The sequence below is a fragment of the Gymnoscopelus braueri genome (genome assembly GCF_963280865.1).
Source record: "Gymnoscopelus braueri genome assembly, chromosome: 8".
Lineage (NCBI taxonomy): Eukaryota > Metazoa > Chordata > Actinopteri > Myctophiformes > Myctophidae > Gymnoscopelus > Gymnoscopelus braueri.
Window position 1 is genome coordinate 21007438 of NC_137609.1, and position 19772 is coordinate 21027209.

At 39.7% G+C, this 19772-nt stretch overlaps 2 protein-coding genes across 3 annotated transcripts in view; both read left to right on the forward strand.

Annotated features, from left to right (window-relative positions):
• The first annotated feature begins 359 nt into the window (after positions 1-359).
• Positions 360-4988, forward strand: serpinh1a (serpin peptidase inhibitor, clade H (heat shock protein 47), member 1a). Its single transcript, XM_080435637.1, has 5 exons — positions 360-537; positions 1805-2427; positions 2973-3071; positions 3279-3511; positions 3717-4988. Exons 2-5 carry the CDS (start codon positions 1815-1817, stop codon positions 4017-4019), a joined length of 1248 nt encoding a protein of 415 aa, XP_080291763.1. The 5' UTR covers positions 360-537; positions 1805-1814; the 3' UTR covers positions 4020-4988.
• A 6735-nt stretch (positions 4989-11723) lies between these two features.
• acer3 (alkaline ceramidase 3) overlaps positions 11724-19772 on the forward strand; it is a 90390-nt gene continuing 82341 nt past the window's right edge. For both annotated transcript variants that reach the window (XR_013933572.1, XM_080434855.1), the window contains exons 1-7: positions 11724-11858; positions 16591-16701; positions 16949-17001; positions 17340-17392; positions 17784-17865; positions 17965-18000; positions 19558-19616. Coding sequence is in view for 1 of the 2 variants with exons in the window: in XM_080434855.1 (XP_080290981.1) it covers positions 11750-11858; positions 16591-16701; positions 16949-17001; positions 17340-17392; positions 17784-17865; positions 17965-18000; positions 19558-19616 (503 nt within the window). In the remaining variant the exon portion in view is untranslated. The remainder of the gene's footprint in view (positions 11859-16590; positions 16702-16948; positions 17002-17339; positions 17393-17783; positions 17866-17964; positions 18001-19557; positions 19617-19772) is intronic.

Consider the following 19772-nt stretch of genomic DNA (forward strand, 5'->3'; position numbering starts at 1 on the left):
GGAGGAAATGGACAATAAAAGCTGTAAAACAACAAACACCATTATTTAACACATCTTATGGAAACATTTGGAAGTTTAGTTTTGGAAAATACATGTAAAATGATCTCTGCCAATACCCAGGATGATAGTGGTATAGTCTCTGGGTACATTTACTATGGTAGTCATAATTAACTTCTACCTTAAAATGTGGTGTCATTTGAGAATGCACCCGTAAGAGCCTTTAGTCTAGTCAGTGTCTCTATGGTCAAATACCAGTGTCTCCTAAAGTCTCCCAGGCTTTAGGACCTGGAGGAGGGAATTCTTCTTTCATAGCTCCGGTAACAGGATACCATGGGTGGGCCTAGGGGCTAAGGGTGGGCCCAGTCAGCCCAATGTGCATAGAAATCTCTGCAGCTCACACAAACACTCTCCTACTGCTACAAAAATCGACTTTATTTATGCTGTAGACTAGAGTGTATAGACTTGTTGAAGGATCTATTCATCTATCAGCTAGCGGGTGAGGACAGTGTGGATAAATGACTGGAAAAGCCTAATAAGGTAAGTTAAAAAAGGAGTGGGGCACGGTGCTGTGTTAATGGTGGAAAGTTTCTGGTCCATGGAATCTGCATCTGCATACAGTACAGCAGTGAGGTTGCATTAGAGTTTTTGAGCAGTGTGGTTTTTTAAGTACTTCGTGAAAACTTTTGCATTTGCAAACATCCATTGTACATAATTGGAAATACAGGACATGAGAATTGAGACATTAAGAGCAGCATGGTTTCCCCATAGATGGGTAAAATGACATGTGAAACCATTGCTAAGACTGCCATTTTGTACAGTAGTTATTATATCTATAAAGGACCCTCCCATTAATCGCTCGCTTTTGCATCATTTTACTTGATTTAGTTTTATTATGATGGGATACACTCCTTGACAATGAAGCTAAAACAAGTTGAAATGCATTCACAATGCACTATAAAAGATGTTTTCCTGCCATGCTTATCCATGGAATGAATGTTACACAAAACTTTGACAAAGAATGATTGTTAACCATTTGCACGGTGTCAATTCTGGTTGGCCAGTCCTATGTCCAATGAGATGAATGAACTTCACTTCATACATGACAGTTAGTCATACAGTTTTACCTTACAAGGACATGGAATTTACTAGAATTGTTTGAAATAATAAAGATGCTGTACATTGAGTATGAACATCATTGTTCACAGTAATACTTAACTGTATTTAGCTATAACTATACTATAATATGCTATCTATATAAAATCATGTGAAATTGCTCGTCAGCAGTAAGGTTAAAATGTTTCTGGAAAGCGATATATCCTTCAAAAGACACTGATTTGAAGCATGTTGAGGTCAGATACCATCTTTTGCTTAGACAGTGACCTTTTAGTGGGCCTGTTGCTACACGCTCTGAGTAGGACAAAGAATGCACCTAGTAATTTCTTTACAGCAAGGTCCCAGGTTTAGGTTGTATTATGCACTAAGCAAGTGTTCATTCTTCATTTTCATTAGTTATAACTCCAGTATTGCCAAAAGAATGACACACACGCTCAGTTGGACAATGTTTTTGGCTCCAATGTTGCATCCTGCAGCTGCCTACGTGGCAGGAGTCCTTGATTGTCATTGCTAACCCTGCTCTCAGTCTATCATCTAAACTGCAGGGTAAAAATCATGGCCATCCTCATCTGGGATAAGTCATGGTGGCTGAGGTGCTTGAATTGATTTGGGAACTTACACCATCATAAAGTAGAATCAGAAAGTATTAATAATGTTTGTAAGTGATGATTATCTCTGTATCCCTTCATAGGTTTTCATCCATGTCTGTGCTAATTATGTGGGTCACAAATCTAGTGGCACTGGTGCTACTGGCCACAGGAGCCTCTGCTGCCACCGCTGCCTCAAAAGACAAAGTTCTCAGTAACCACGCCACCATCCTGGCTGACAACAGTGCAAACCTGGCTTTTAGTCTGTACAAGAACATGGCTAAGGACAAGGGCCTGGGGAACATCCTCATTTCTCCTGTAGTGGTCGCCTCCTCCCTGGGTCTGGTGGCTCTTGGGGGCAAGGCCTCCACTGCCTCCCAGGTAAAAACCCTGCTGAACGCTGATAAAGTTAAAGATGAGCAGCTGCACTCTGGCTTGGCCGAACTTCTGGCTGAGGTGAGCGATCCCAAGACCCGCAATGTCACCTGGAAGATAAACAACCGCCTGTACGGGCCCAGCTCTATCACCTTTCAAAATGATTTTATCAAGAGCAGCAAGAAGCACTACAAATGTGACCAATTCAAGATTAACTTCAAAGACAAGAAAAGTGCTGTAAAGTCCATCAACCTGTGGGCAGCCAAGTCCACAGGTGGCAAACTGCCTGAAATAACAAAGGATGTGGAAAAAACGGATGGAGCCATGATCATTAATGCAATGTTCTTCAAACGTGAGTCCATAGGGAATTTTTGTTTTAACCAATAACCATTGATCCATGACCTTTTCATTATCTCCTTAGGGTTAGTGATATTAGTTGGTTAAAACTAAAAGTAAAAAAAAAAAAGCTATATTCTGATAGTAGTTAATCATTGCTATGAGGGTTCAAAAACAGGTTCTCCCAGTCTCTCCAGCTTTTGAACAAACATAAAATACATTTTCAGGTGGGTTGCCAAATTCAGCAATTAGAAGAGATGCCCATTTATCAGTTTCAATTGCTTCAAATGTTCCATTTCATGTCATCACTTCCAACTTCACTTGTTTATCCTGGCTGTATCCATGCAGTAAAATGTCCTTATCCTGATTGGATCAAATCTGTATCTCGACCTGAAAGTCTATTTTCTGTTTACTAAAATGCTGCAGAGATGGGGAGACCCCCGTTAGTGAACAAACACTCTATGGCAATGATTACTATCAGTATAGAGCTATTTAACGCTTATTTTAACTAAAGAAAATAACTTACTGCACCTTTAATCTATGTCATCTCTATGTATGCAGCCCACTGGGATGAGCAGTTCCATCATCAGATGGTTGACAACCGTGGCTTCTTGGTATCCCGTGGCTACACTGTGTCGGTACAAATGATGCACCGTACAGGTAAAGGCCTTTCTGATTCAATCTCTGTGCCAGACTTGAGGCTTTATTAGGTACCAAAGTGATGTGAAATTGTAGTGAAAGCCTTGAAAAGGGTGAGAATTACAAGAAGTTTTTTGTTTGAAATTACACTTCTATAGGAGTGCTTACACTAGTCTCAATATTCATATCATTCTTAGTTTTGAACAACATTCACTCTGTTCATCACAGGACTCTATGGCTTCTATGAGGATAAAGCCAATAAGCTGACAGTGTTGAGTATGCCTCTGGCCCATAAGAAGTCCAGTGCAGTGTTGATCATGTCCACCGGTGTGGAGCCTCTAGAGAGGCTGGAGAAGTTGCTAAACAAGGAGCAACTGGACACCTGGATGGGCAAGCTGGAACAGACCGCTGTAGCCGTGTCCCTGCCCAAAGTCAGCATGGAAGTGAGCCACAATCTGCAGGTAAGCGACCAAGGGACCATGGTTAAAAACAATTTACAGACTATTAACAACTTTTATTTCTATGTCAACAACATTAAGCCGTGAGTCCCTATTTTTGGCATGTCATTCATTAGTTTTTGATGTTTTTGCAATGCAATGCCTTGTGAGCTTATAGTTAACCTCCTGACCCTCATAACTGGACCTTCTCTTGTCTCCCTCTGTGTAGAAACATTTTGGGGAGTTGGGTTTGACGGAGGCAGTGGACAAAACCAAGGCTGACTTCTCCAACATCTCTGGGAAGAAAGACCTGTACCTGTCTAATGTGTTCCACGCCTCTGCCATGGAATGGGGCACTGAGGGAAACCCCATTGACATCAGTGTCTTTGGCACAGATAAGCTGAAAGACGCCAAGCTCTTCTATGCTGACCACCCATTCATATTTCTAGTGAAGGACCAGAAGACTAACACAATCCTCTTCCTTGGCAGGATGGTCAGGCCTAAGGGAGATAAGATGAGAGACGAATTATAACCATGCTTTTATATTACTAAGTTAAATGTTTGCGCTTCTCTCTCTCGCTCGTATGTGTATGTGTATGTGTATGTGTATGTGTATGTGTATGTGTATGTGTATGTGTATGTGTATGTGTATGTGTATGTGTATGTGTATGTGTGTGTGTGTGTGTGTGTGTGTGTGTGTGTGTGTGTTTGTGTTTGTGTGCACGCCTGTGTGTTTGTGTTTGTGAGCACGCCTGTGTGTTTGTGTGTGTGTGCGTGCGCGCGACGTGTGCGTGCGTGCGTGTGTGTGCATTTCCCGATAAATGTAAGGAGAGAGAAGTAAAATGATTTGTATATTTAATATCCAATTACTACATTCCCTTAAATTACTGCTGTAAAAAAGAAAACTTCACAATGCACAACTCAAGATAATGTTCTTGTATATTTTGTCCATTGTTTGATTGAGCAAAGTCTGCAAATCCACCAACTTTCCCTTGGAGAAGTTTTTGCTCTCACTGTGTGACATATTGCACTAGTAATTGTGTTTCACATCGTAGAAGAATACTTACATTAAGTATAAACTCCCAGAATACTGATTTCATTTGACCTGACATTCGTCGTTACTTGAAACTACAGAGGAGAAATCATGTGACACTATCATTTACTGTACATAGCATATAGCATCTGTGGAGCCATGATATACAAATACTGTAGTTTCCACCACATTGGGACAAATTGTTGTTACATTTTACCACCATCAAATTGTATACTGTATCTTTTTTTTTTTTTTTTTTTTACCTTAGTGTGTAAAATCTGTATTTTCACACACAAAGAAAATCTTTCCCAGCTTTATATGGTCTGCATTGCTTGAGTTAGTGATATCACTGTGCTGCACTAGAAACTAACAAGGTGATTTATGAGCTCTTTCATCAAAGATTTTCCCACAAACAATTATTTTTTAGAGGACTGTTACAAATGACCACTTTTTACAATAAAAGTAAGGAAGAAATTGATCTGTCATTCATTTTTATCTGGTGCTACTGTCATGTCTTACATTGGTATCTTAAATATAACACACTCACTCATCTCATTTTGCTTGAATGATATACCAAGACTGGTTAGCCTTGTGCAGCGTTGGTCATGTCAAGACTATCCTTTGGAATTTGGAATGACATGAGACAATTTCAGTAATGAAGATATTTTCACCTTCAGACAGCTCTAGATTTGATCAATTATAAAATGGCATAAATGTGGAAAATGATATACATGATGTATGCACCTCCAGCACAATAAGTTACTCCAAATACCAGCATATTTCTGAGGTGACAACAATATGATGAAACTAGTTCTGAACACAAGCATAAATTATGCTTGTATCTTTTCACAGAACATTATAATCAATCAATCTTTTTTAAGTATCTACCGCCACCTAGTGGACACATTTAACACTTCATCATTTTAAGAATTCAGAGTTCTGCTGTTTTCTCTAGGAGTGCAGGTAGATCGCTGCTTATCTTGAACACTCAGCCAGCCACCTGTGTGATTAACTTCCTTCTGGGTAACACTGGCACACATCTGCAAATACATTACTGTCCCCTTAGGGCAAGGGTCCTCAAGGGTTTTCTTTTTTGGCATTTTTGTAAATATTATGCCATTAGAGGCCAACCATATGAAGGCCTCTAATGAATACTAATGAATACTCCATATGAACCATATGGAGTATTAGCCTATTGACCTGTGCCAAATCTGGTATATAAAAAAAACATGTCTCTTCAACGGTAACATTTGTGGCATGGGTGGAAGTGAAATCTCTTTTGTCCCTGTGTTTAGCCCTGAATGTATGACAATTTGACACAAATTCAAATTTTTTATCAAGTGGGCCTTTGGGAGCCGTAGCATATCAACATTGAATATGGAAAATCTGTTCATCACATGGATACTACAGAGATAATGTGCACGGATTTGTTTGAGTTTTGAATGCAATCTGTAAGAGTAGTAAGTTAACAAAACGTGTTAACAAAACATGTTAACAAAAAGTGTGTTTTGAAGTAAAATGGCTGAAACTCTAGTAAGGTGGAAATGGTCTATATGGGGAGTTGCGTCATGAGCCTTTTATACATTATCTATGGTCATGATCCAAGGAATCCAGGGAAATTTTTTTCTTTTTCTTTTTTGGTACGACCTGTGTGGTTCAAGAGTTGTAGGTCAAAATGTAAAGTAGTATGTTATAGTGCCACCAGGGGGCTGATTTGAAAAATGAGGGGGGGTGGGGGTTCTTCCTTGGTTTACTGGGTGTATGTAATATGCAAAGTTTGACACTGATCGATCAGTGAGTGTGGGGGGTACAGGTGTTTTTGATGAATCTAACATGGACAATCTAAAAATGGAGTTTGAAGTTATAATGGGTTTGTATAAGAAGGGGGTGTGTCTGATAAAATTAATATCAAATATCTAAATACTGAATCAAGCAATTTAAAAACTATCTGGGGGGCTCACAAAAGCCTGAGTAGACGATAAAATCAATTTTTGGGGGAGAGTGAAATATCCCTTTAAGTTGCAACAAAATATGCAAATTTGATTTAGCATTATTATTTATTTATTATTTCAACAAAATAGTTTGAGGCTAATTGATCTATTGGCATAGTTTGTCCAGCAAGACAGCAATAGCGGTTTGGTAGAAACTGACCCAAAATTGGAATTTATTGCCACACAAGTTCTATGCAGTGACAATGAAATGCAAATTTTCAAAAATCCTGAAAGACATCATACATTTGTTTACAGATCGAAACTTGAACAATTTCATTTGTTTCCATCTCAGTCAGTGCCACACTGACTAGCCTGTAGGCAATCAATTTTCACTGAAAGTCAGTAATGTAAAAGAAATGAAAGTGTAATTTATTTCATAAAAAAATGTTTCACCAATTTCTTAGTTAAAAAAGTTCGGATCGAAATGGGGTTCTTTTTTTATATCTTTATTACCATCACTGCATAACTAAACAGGATATTGTATCATTAATGCAAATATAAAGATGGAACTTGTACTGTACCTAGGGTGTATGTGGGGGTGGGTGGGTGTTTTTTTTATTTATTTTTGTTGTTGTTGTCTTGTCTTTTGTTTTTTTGTCATTGTGAAGAAGAAAAAAAACTTGTATGACATGTTTGTCTAAATAAAAATATATTTAAAAAAAAAAGGTTCGGATCGTTCAAGAGTGCATCATCATTAAATTGTTATATAGCCTAATTGCAAATCTACTTTTCCCCCGTTTGTTGATAATCACACCAAAGATAACCAAAGTAGTGGAAATAATCAGTTGTTTACACTTTACAGTAAATGCAATTGTAAACGTATTACGTTTACCAATTCATGCATGACTGTAATTGCGTTATTACAAACCTAGTGGTGAAAAAAGTATAGCCTACTCACATGTTTTACTTAAAGGTAGGGTAAGTGATATTTTTTGGTTAAAACAAAAAGTATTTTGTTAAAAGGTTAAAGCACTATATTCTGATAGTAATCATTGCTATAGAGTGTTTGTTCAGTAACAGGAGTCTCCCTGTCTCTCCAGCTCTTTAATAAACAGAAAATAAATTTTCCGGTAGGTGTCAAAATCTCAGCCAATCAGGAGAAAGTACAAATTTTTAAGCTTCATTTTTATAGTGTTCCAGTTCCAATTGTGTCTGCTCATTTCTTAGTGTCATCAATTCCAATTTCACTTGTTTAATCTATATCCTGATTGAGTGCTCTATCCTGATTGGATAAAATTGGAAATGAAACTGAAACGAAAATGCATTTTCTGTTTTATAAAGAGCTGGAGAGACAAGGAGACTCCTTTTACTGAACAAACACTCTATAGCGATGAGTACTATCAGAATATAGAGATATTTAACGCTTATTTTAACCAAAGAAAATCACTTACCCTACCTTTAAGTAAAAGTTGTCAATACTGCAATATAGAAATACTCTGTTATAGAGCGTCGCAGTTCCCGCCCACTTCCTGTTTTTTTTTGTGCCGGAAGAAAAAACTCAATGCATTTTTCCATTGACATTTCCAAAAATCTATAATCTATAATCTATTAATTTAAGCCTCGAATCAAGCCATCATGACATGACATGAATCATGACCATAAACGTTTGATTCTGTGATTATTTTTTTTTTAAAACGGCAAAACAAAGGGTATTTATTAAATATAGTATATCATATAATTAAATATAAAATAAAAAAAAATCACAGAAAAAAACGTTTTATGGTCATGATTCATGTCATCTCGTGATGGCTTGATTCGAGGCTTAAATTAATAGATATAAATATTTTTGGAAATGTCAACGGAAAAATGCATTGAGTTTTTTCTTCCGGCACCAAAAAAAACAGGAAGTGGGCGGGAACTGCGACGCTCTATAGATGGGTTTCCGCGCGACGTCATCACAGAGCAGAGTGCGCAATCTGCGCATGCGCGGGGGAGAACGAACCGGAAGCGCCATTCACTCTCTTGTTATTTTCGGGATTTAGATAGGCATAATGCTGCTATTATAGGCATAATAGGCATAATGCTGCTATTATATACAAACAGATCCAACTTTCGACAAATCATTTTTATTGAGTAAAGAAGATATTACAAACTGCATCATTTAATCTACTTTCATTAAACCTGGTGAAGACCATTTATTTTCTGAATGTACAATGGCCAGAGCTGCTGCGGGTAATAGCGCCCTCTACAGGCTCATCCCGCCACTGCGCGCGCATCATCCTCTCATGTTTACAAACAGGAAACCCATCTATAGTGCAGCAGGTTAATGGCAGATTTCAAAGGAATCGTTTACTTTGTGATGCAAGCATGACATTTGGCACAGATACTCAGAGGTGGACGAAGTACTCGACCCCAGTACTTGAGTAAGAGTACAGATACTCCTTGGTCAAATTCACCCCACTATAAGTAAAAGTAGCTCAGTCAAAATGTTACTCAAGTAAGAGTAAAAAAGTAATTGTTTTTAAATATACTTAAGTATTCCAAAGTACATGCTTTGAAAAATACTTAAAGTACAAGTAAAAGTAAAAGTAGAAGTACATTTCTTAATTTTGATATCAATGAATTGCTGTAATGTTTTCACAATGAATTTATAGGACCTTGTAACTCTTGTTTCAGAGAAGTACTGTAACTCTCTGAAACCACCTGCACTGCATGCACTGATGTGCTTGCTTGTAGATGTTATACAAAGCCTTCAGAAACACCTATAAAAACATAGAAATGACTGAGGAACCAGAACTAAATACTTTTACTCCTATACACCCATACAAGATGTAACAAAGAGGCGAGCGGAGGGGGAAGCCAGAAACACGCCTAGTGTGAGAGCAGAAGTGTGGCCAATTGCATTTTAGGGAAGAAAAAAAACAGCCAACCTAAAGGCCAAACCGCACCAATGCAACTAGTCGCAGCTCCTTGCAACAAAACTGTTTTAAGGTCAACCACACCGATGCAACTCCTTGCAACTGCCATTATGGTTGCAAGTAGTTGCAAGTAGTTGCAAGTAGTTGCAAGTAGTTGCATGTTGCAACATGCATGGCGAAACATTGTTGTGGATGTGGAGTGGGCTTAAAAGTACTCAGTACTTAATAGCCTTCCTAGAAATATACTCGAGTAAAAGTTAAATATTTGTCTTGGAAATGTACTCAAGTAAGAGTAATACGTATCAAAAAAATCTAATACTCAAGTAAAGTACAGATCCTCAGAATCTGTACTCAAGTACAGTACTCAAGTACATTTACTCCGTTACTGTCCACCACTGCAGATACTCTCTAAGGGCCACTCTTATGGAAAAGTGCGCTGGCCACTAAAAAATCCAAGATGGCGCCCATTTTTTTCAAGATGGCCGCCACCTTAGCAGAGCAGATAGTGATATAATCTTTCAGGATGTGATACAAGGATGACATTTGGCACACATACTCTCTAAGGGCCACTCTTATGGAAAAAAGCATTGGCCACTCAAAATTCCAAGATGGCGACCATTTTTTTCAAGATGGCCATCACCTTAGCGGAGCAAATAGTGATAGTCTTTCAGGTTGTGATACAAGGATGAAATTTGGCACACATACTCTCTAAGGGCCACTCTTATGGAAAAAGGCACTGGCCACTCAAAAATCCAAGATGGCGACCATTTTTTTCAAGATGGCCACCACCTTAGCGGAGCAGATAGTGATATAATCTTTCAGGTTGTGATACAAGGATGAAATTTGGCACACATACTCTCTAAGGGCCACTCTTATGAAAAGGGGAGCTAGCCACCCCAAAAAATCAACATGGCCGCCATTTTTCAAGATGACTTCCAGGGGTTGTATCATTATGTCTTATATAGCTTATCATAATAGAGTGAATGTCATTGCACAACCAGGGCACAATGGTGGCATCACTGCTGTGTAACTCAGCATGGGGTTCAGTGTCAGCTGAGTTTTAGTAATACTGTAGTAATAGTATAGCTTATCAGTGTCCCAAATGCTGTCTAACAGCCCCGGTCAATTAGCTAGTAATAGTTAGTAGATGTAGTTAGATAGCCGCGCCTGAATTGACAGGGTGTGCCAGCACGGGAGAGCCGAGCCAAGGGTAAGCGGGGCTATGCATGTATACTTACCCGCTGTGGGTTGCATTTGGGCATGGTCAGAGCCTAAGGTGGATTGGTGTACATGACCTGTACCGCTGTATTGGACCAGTAAAGACCAGAGGCATACTGTTCTTTCATGCCTTCATTGGTTGCGATAATGTATCCGCCTTTCGCAATAAAGGCAAAAAGACTGCCTGGAAAACATGGGACATTTGCTCAGAGGCTTCTCCCATCTTCACCAAACTAAGCCAATATCCTCCCAAACTGAATGATGATGACCTGAAGATCCTGGAGCAGTTTGTGGTCCTGATGTACGACCGATCGAGCACAGCTGTCAGTGTGGATGAAGCTAGACTTGACATGTTTGCCCGAAAGAAGAAGCCATATGAAGCCATTCCTCCAACAAGAGCAGCCAACGTGCACACCAAACGTGCAGCGTATCAGGCCGGCTGCATATGGGGTCAATCCACCCAGCGTCAGCCAGAATCAGAAAATCCAGCTGACTGGGGATGGAAGACGTTTGGTGAAGAATGGCAGGTCTTCTGGACAGCCAAGTCACCACTTGCAGAGAGTTGTCAAGAACTCACCAAATGTGGCTGCAAAAAAGGGTGCAGTGGAAGGTGCAAATGGCAAATGTTTCAAATTGGGGTTTGTCTGCACAGCACTGTGCAGTTGCCAATGTGAGTAAAACTATTTGGGCAAAAACAACATCTTGGAAAATGGTCACCATCTTCATATTTCATGTGTCTGTGATTGTTTTATTGTCAAGTGACCTTTTGGAGACTGCTCCTGCCAATTTTCATGTTTGTATCATGACCTGAAAGATTATATAAACGGCCAGCCTGGTCCTGGAATGGAGAGGCCTTTCTGGAATTGTCCCAAATGTCCCAGTGGCCAGCACGTCCCTGAAGCAATAGTAAAACTATTGGAAATTGGAAATACTCGAGCCTAAAGTACAAATACCTCAACATTGTAAGTACAGTAGGCCTACTTAAGTAAATCTACTTAGTTACTACTTAGTTACTTTCCACCACTGTACACACCCTCCCTGATAATGGTTAGGGGGAGGAGTGATAAGGCTGTGATGATGGCGCTATAAGATACGTTAGGCTGCTAGAATACAGTAGATCCATCCTCCCCCTCTGTCTCAACTAGTCCGCTGTTCTGCCATCATGGCTCCCTCCTCCTCGTTAGACAGACAGGGATACTGGGGGCGACCCACTTCTACACTGGACTGGTGTGAGGAGAATTATGTCGTCACTTTCTACATCGCAGAATTCTGTGAGTAAAATGCAAATATAGCTCGGGATTAATAAGGACTCATTATTAAAAGTATGAAAATGCGACCGGCGGTAAGGCTGAGGATCTGATAGCTGCATGCACGGAAGGAACTGGGAAGGCGGTGTTGCCATGTCGGCTTATTATAAGCGACTTTGGGCTTCTTTTTCTGTAAAGTCGCTTGTAAAAAATTGGTAGTTGCGGGTTGAGGTTTATTTATTATGGCTGAAGTGTAGTTGCTTATTCTGGGCTTGTTTAACCAGTGGTTCTCAAATATTTTCATGAAAATGTTATGTGCCCAGGGAGCATTTGTGTTGTTAGAATGTTTCAAAAGAATATTCCAAATATTCCACATTTTATTGCAAGAGTTTTTGAAAATAGCAGATCTACAAGATGCGACGCTTTGTGAGCTTGTAGATCGGCTGTTTTCAAATAGCCGACGCATGTCTGTTATAAAGTGCTCATGTGGCCGCTTCTTTTGGGCTTGTTTTCCTAGGCCTGGTTGCTTATTTTTCTCACCAAACCTGGCAACACTGAAGGAAGGTCGAAGTGAATAACGTAAACAGAGAGCTCAGCTGCGGCTCTATTTGTTTTGTTGTAATGGTATTTCATACACACGACAGTGTGTCTGTCAGTGAATGTCTTCACATTTTGCAAGCCTAGCCTACCCCTTTCATTTAGGCTGTTTTGCATGACATATTGATATTGAATGAACTGAAACCTGCATGCAATCACAGCGGATACAGTGTTGTCAGATTATGTGAGAGAATTAAGCAACCAGGCAGGGTCTAGGAAAACAAGCCCAAAAGAAGCGGCTAGGCCACATGAGCACTTTAAACCTATATATGCATTGGCTATTTGAAAATAGCACACCTAGAAGCTCACAACATAGATCTGCTATTTCTAAAACTCTTGCAATAAAATGTGGAATATTTTTTTGAAACATTCTAAAAACACAAATGCTCCCCTGGGCACAAAACGTTTTCCTGAAAATATTTGAGAACCACTGGTTTAAATAATAATAAAATGTTTTGGAAGCTAGCCTAAATAAGCAACTAGGCCTACTCTTTAGAAACAAGCCACAGAAAACGCAACCTGCAACTACCAATTCTTAACAAGCAACTTTGAAGAAGCCCAAAGTCGCTTATAATAAGCCGACATGGCAACACTGCTGCTGACTAGTGGCTTATACTATAAATACTTCATTTCACAGCACTCATCATGTCATGTCCCTGTCTAGTCCTGAAGTCTCTCATCACATCATGTCCCTGTCTAGTCCTAAAGTCTCGTCATGTCCCTGTCTAGTCCTGAAGTCTCTCATCACATCATGTCCCTGTCTAGTCCTAAAGTCTCGTCATGTCCCTGTCTAGTCCTGAAGTCTCTCATCACATCATGTCCCTGTCTAGTCCTAAAGTCTCGTCATGTCCCTGTCTAGTCCTAAAGTCTCGTCATGTCCCTGTCTAGACCTGATGTCTCGTCATGTCCCTGTCTAGACCTGAAGTCTCATCATGTCATGTCCCTGTCTAGTCCTAAAGTCCCATCATGTCCCTGTGTAGTCCTAAAGTCTCATCATGTCATGTCCCTGTCTAGTCCTAAAGTCTCATCATGTCATGTCCCTGTCTAGTCCTAAAGTCCCATCATGTCCCTGTCTAGTCCTACAGTCTCATGTCATGTCCCTGTCTTGTCCTAAAGTCTCATCATGTCATGTCCTTGTCTAGTCCTAAAGTCCCATCATGTCCCTGTCTAGTCCTACAGTCTCATGTCATGTCCCTGTCTTGTCCTAAAGTCTCATCATGTCATGTCCTTGTCTAGTCCTAAAGTCCCATCATGTCCCTGTCTAGTCCTACAGTCTCATGTCATGTCCCTGTCTTGTCCTAAAGTCTCATCATGTCATGTCCTTGTCTAGTCCTAAAGTCCCATCATGTCCCTGTCTAGTCCTAAAGTCTCATCATGTCATGTCCCTGTCTAGTCCTAAAGTCTCATCATGTCATGACTCATGTCCCTGTCTAGTCCTAAAGTCCCATCATGTCATGACTCATGTCCCTGTCTAGTCCTAAAGTCCCATCATGTCATGTCCCTGTCTAGTCCTAAAGTCTCTGTTGAACGAGATGCATTCACTGTAACTGTAACTAGTCATTCACATTTCATTTAACAACATAGCAACATAGCCTAACCAAATTGTACCATTTTGTACGCCGGGTACATTTGGTTCCATTTCGTGCACTCTGAGTTACAAATAGAGAAATTAACAGTATTTTTACTTTGATATTAATAAAAATGTTGTCCATCATCATAATAATAATAATAATTATTATTATTTTTTAATTTTATCCCACGATTTTTGTAACCCAGTGCCAATTGCCTAAGCTGTAATCCTGGGCACTGCTCTCCCTCTGCCAGCTCATGCTTCCTTCAATGCATGAGGAGTGAGCAGGTCGCTTCTTATCACCTGACAGGGGGAGTTTCCCCGGTAGGACGTAGTGTGTGGAAGGAACGTGTTTTTCCAACCAGTTCCTTTCCCCTCCATCAGGAACTAATGGGGAACTAAAAACGTACAGTCACTGCACTTTTGAAGGGACTTCAAGTTAGGCTATGGTTATTACCATGTACCATCAAATTATTCCATTCAGTATTATTCCATTGGCAATATTTGTATCTCAAAAAAGAGATAAATCATTGAGTCGAATGTGTATGTTGAGATTAAAGTAACCTACGGTAATTAAATTACGATAAAACATTTTTCTTGTCATTGGTATAGTCTGGATACTTAAGTCTACTGTTTGAGTTCTGCAACTGATTCAACAGGCATTTTATTGAAATTATGATTGTATGACTAGTTGTCTCAACAACATTTAACCCACTTAGATGTTGTGCTTTATCATGCATGCAACAGTTTATCTAAGATGGACCCAAGCCAAGCTGGTCAAAGTGTGTGAGACTAGTGTTTACTCTTTCACCTCTCCTTGAGACATGTGACCTATATTACAACTAGTCTCTATGGTACTGTACTCAGTATTGTTGTCTTGTAATAAATAGGCTACTATACTTACAAAGCTCATAGAACTTAATCAAAAACATATACTTTACATTAAATTCTGATTCTGATGAAACACCAAAAGCCTTGGGCACAGCCCTAAGAATTTTGTAGTATTATTTAAGGACTACAGTAGATAAAGGAATTTTGTCTTGTCCATAATTTGAATTTCTTCTTAACATTTTCTTCCACAAACCTTTTCCTGTACCAGACACAAGCATAGCTCAATGGATACTGTCACGCGTGAACTGATGGCAGAGGAGGACTGTTTGTTATTTAAACTATGTGATTGTGTAAAGTAAACTTTAAGTTCAAAGAGTGTGCTTCTGTTCAGTAAACCTGGTGTGGAAGACACAAAGGCAGAGGCCACCATGATTTTTAACCCTCATGTGTTGCAGGCTTTTGAGTGTTTCTGTTATCTCAAAAGTTGGTGCCTCAGCAGATGAGAACAATAGAAGGCCAGCATGAGGTCAAAGAGATGGCGGTCAAAGAGAGACATGCACTTTTTTCATTTGGATAATAACACATTATTGTCACAGAGACATTAAATAGAAGACTAGTAATCATGGCATACAGTAAGTGTTATCAGAATCTAAAGTCCAAACATTCTAATAACTCCGTCTTTTGCAGCAAAACCTTGACACATGCAGATAAAGAAAGATAGAGTTTTATGTCAATTGTGCAAATTATATAAAAAAAAAAAAAAAAAAAAATTTTTTTAAATTTTAAAAATAAAATAAAAACTGATTGACTAATCGCACCCTGTCTGCAAAGGCCTTTACATGGACATTCACTCTGTATACTCAGTGTCATGCACTGTTGGCCACTTGGCCAGTGACTGGAGAGAAGTTGAAGGTTACAAACTTTGGTCAAGGCAAACCTGACAGTTGTGCTTGAAGTCTTACCTCATCTCTGCCTAGATTGTCCCAACAATTCCAGAGATTTGCATGTCTGACGTAGGCCTGTCACAATTATTACATAATCGCCTAATCGCAATTGTTTGAGATAATCGCAATTATTTTGCATAATCGTCATCGTTTCCATGTGGAAAAATGTTCATGTATTTGCACATTTGAACATTTTCAATCTCCATTTTCCCCAAAAAATGTGGAAATAGCAGATCTACAAGCTCAAACGCGTTGTGAGCTTCTAGGTCGTCTATTTCCACTATTTCAGTTTTTTTGAAAGTATGAAAGTTATTAAATTATGTCAGTCAATTCTTTGTATATTTAGGTTATTTGTTATGTCTGCCCTGTGCAACTTCAAAGCCTAAAGGCCAGTAATTTCTATTCATGTTTCAGTGTTCAACGGCAAAAACCCAATTAAATCGTTAATCACAAATTATTTGTGTGACAATTAATCGGCATGTTAAATGTCATAATCGTGACAGCCCTAGACTGACGTTGAGGTTACAAGTTCACTTCCTTCACCATACAGCTTGTTCTGCCCCACCTGAAATATCATAGCAAACAAACCTCTGGTGCAGTCATTACATTTCCGCAATAGGACACAAATAGCCTTCCTGTTATAATACCCACATAACACACACAAAAGAAACCCCTTCTATTATGACACCTGATCACAGATGCTCTTAAGGGGCCGATCTACTCCTCGGACACATGAAACGAGAGAGTTTAGCCATGGTACAGATCGTGTTATCCCTCTGTTTCTTGATGTAGCCTATCCCATTTTCTCAAACAGGGAACACCGTCAGTAACCTGATTATGATCCTTCCTCCAATCTATGGTGCCATCCGGACATTCCAAGATGGCCTTGAGTTCCGCTACATCTGCTCCTTTCTAGGACTTGCAGGTCAGTTTGTTGTCTTTGCTCATGGAGCCACAAAGTACGCTGCAACCAAATGAACCATCAGGGACTGTCATTTAGTATGATTCTCTTCTATGAATCTTTTCACCCCCCACAGTAACCTTGTTAACTATCCAGTGTTTCCTTACCAGATGTTATCATAATACATTATGATCATATCCTGGTTTGTGGAAATTTGAGAGGGGAGTTTGTCTTTACTTTCTCTTTGACTCTTGTCTGTGTTGTCACCCAGCCGTTGGCGTTGGTTCCTGGTGTTTTCACATGACCCTGCTCTATGAGATGCAGGTGAGCTGACGTACACTTTCTATAAATACAATCACCATTTGTCAGCTAGAAGTTGTATATACACACAATCATGAACACGGGTGACTGTTCAGTCAGTTCAGCAGTTTTGTTGTTGTTGTTGTTGTTGTTGTTGTTGTTGTTGTTGTTGTTGTTGCTGCTGCTGCTGCATGTGACTGTGACTAAATTGTCTTAGCATAGCATTGGAAATGATTTGTTTTGGAAACTGTAGTGAGGATTATCGTAAAGTAAAATGTGCCTACTGCATGTTGAATCAATCAGGGGTCCTAATGTGTATTATACTGTATGAATGTAATGATTATGTCTATTCTCACCTCCAGTTACTGGATGAGTTGCCAATGATTTACAGCACATGTGTCTTCGTCTATTGCCTGTAAGTGGTCTAGCTTTTTGGATTTATCATCAGTTTCTATTTGTACTTTGCTATGGTAGACTACTCAAAACAGGTTAGGGGGTAAAGTGATACAACTAATCCCTCAGATGAACAATTAAACGCAACTGTGGGTGTGATTTGTTTTCTTATAGGCTTAATTTATACCTCATGTTGTATGAAAAACAAACAAACAAAAATTAACTGAAAAAGTATTGACGTTTGACGTAAGGCATTTTCTTTTGTGTGACTAAGTATAAATTGGCCATTAGAGTGCTTACATTGGTACTACTAGACTAGTGTAACTATGGCTGAGCTTCAGTGTAGGATGCAGCTATACATTTGAACCTTTCCATTTAAAAAAGAGGTAACATTCAACTAATTTCTGTTTCAGATATGAATGCTTCACGCAGGAGAACACCATCAGTTTATTTACTATTGCATTATTGTTAATCTTCAGTGTTTCTGTCTCTGTGGTGAGTATGTGTATTTGTTGCCAATAATATAATAAGAGCTGTCATGCTCTATGGAAAAGTATTTCTCCACTTCTTGACAAGAATCAACCTTTTCTGTAGGTGTATTTACAATGGAAGGAGCCTGTCTTTCACCAGGTAAGGGAGTTAACAGCATGAATGACATTGGCCTTTGTTTGCTTATTAGGGTTCAGTGTGTCCTCCGTTAGTTCTGTCTTGTGTAAACACTGCGCTAGCTGATAAGACTACGACATGTAACTCCATTTTATGTGTAGGTTTTTAACATAGCCTTCCATATTAAAGAAGTACACAATATGTATAAGCTATTAATTTTCCATTTATGTTTCACCCAGATCTGCATGCACATGTTGTAATATGAACCACATTAACTCTGCCGTCCCTAAACTGGGCATTTTATTATAGGCGAAACCTTTCAAACATGTCCTAGGAGGGGGGCACGGTGGCGCAGTCGGTAGCGCCTCACGGCTAGAAGGTCCTGGGTTCGACGCTGTGGGCGCTGGGGGGGTGTCTTCTCCTCCGCGTCATCAGCGCCCATACCCTAGGTGGGGTTGGCGAAAGGGCCTACTCTGTGTGGAGTTTGCATGTTCTCCCCGTGTCTCCTAGGGTAGTTAATACCCTCACAAAAACATGCAGTAATCCTGGTCACTATACTGCCTCCCCCTGGTCAGCCGGGGCGCCTGATGGAGGGGAAGGGAACTGGTTGGAATAACGTGTTCCTTCCACGCGCTACGTCCAACCAGGGAAAACTCCCCCCTGTCAGGTGACAAGAAGGTCAGTTGGCTCTCATGCATTGAAGGAGGCATGAGCTCTGCCCTGGCCTCCCTAGGCGGGTTTGGGGGAGTGTAGTGCCCAGGATCACTTAGCAAATTGGCACCGGGTGAAAAAAGGGTTACAAAATCGAGGGATAAAAATTATGTAAAAAAAAAAGAAACATGTCCTAGGAGGGATACACAATATGTACTATGCTTAGTTTATAGTTATTGTACGCCGGTGTCGTGCGGCAAAAATAGCCTTTACTGTACAAGCTCACAATTGTGATGTAGATTGGTTATTTTCACCACACAGTTATACAACAATTATACAACAAAGTATAATTCAGGCATAAGTAGTTAAATTGTGAGATCAACCACAATAATCCATTGTAATCCATCCTGTGCTTGGGATGGGTGCTCGAAGAAAAATTCCATAGAGTTTTAATATGCAAGCCTGCTATTCCCTCTTATGGTGTTTATATGTAAATAGTGAAGAATCTGACTGCATGTCAGGACCAACTGACAAAGCAGCCATTGTTTAGTCTTTGAGGCTGGCTTTGCTTACTGACCATAATACTGCGTAGTGGCACACAGGTAGACACAGCTGTCAATGCCTGCTGTTTCACACTCTGACCACAGTGACCAAACCAGAGGAAAGACTTTTGGGGAAATCCTTGCTATATGATCCACCCAGGATCACTTCTATTCAAATCTCTGCGGAGTTGTTGATAACGCAAATGAGAGAAAACACCAAAATATAAATTTGTATGTACAGTCAGTAATCTTCTAGACTGTACTTTGTGCAAATTACTAGCTGAGTATTGAATTAGGTTTTGCATGCATGGATTTCTTGTGCAAGTGTGGAAGCCATTTCAAAATCAAATGCACTTTAATTTTGATTTCATTCCTAATTTGTTTACAGGTCATGTATGGTGCACTGGTAGCATGCCTAGTGATGCGATCTGTCTTCATAGTAACATGGTAAGTTGGAGCAGGAAATTATTGATATTGTAATACTAAATGAATTGCTGCGCCTTAAAGGACAACTTCACCCATTTTCAACCTATCTTCGTATAAATGGTCCTCACCAATGCTCATTATAATATCGTACCATTTTGTCTACCCGGTCTGTGTCTC

What these genes read in the sequence shown, in the direction of transcription:
- serpinh1a (XM_080435637.1), top strand. Translation starts at nt 1,815, where the DNA reads ATGTCTGTGCTAATTATGTGGGTCACAAATCTAGTGGCACTGGTGCTA. An exon ending in ACAAATGATGCACCGTACAG is followed by an intron (nt 3,072 to 3,278) that starts GTAAAGGCCTTT and finishes TGTTCATCACAG; the next exon opens with GACTCTATGGCTTCTATGAG. An exon ending in AAGTGAGCCACAATCTGCAG is followed by an intron (nt 3,512 to 3,716) that starts GTAAGCGACCAA and finishes CCCTCTGTGTAG; the next exon opens with AAACATTTTGGGGAGTTGGG.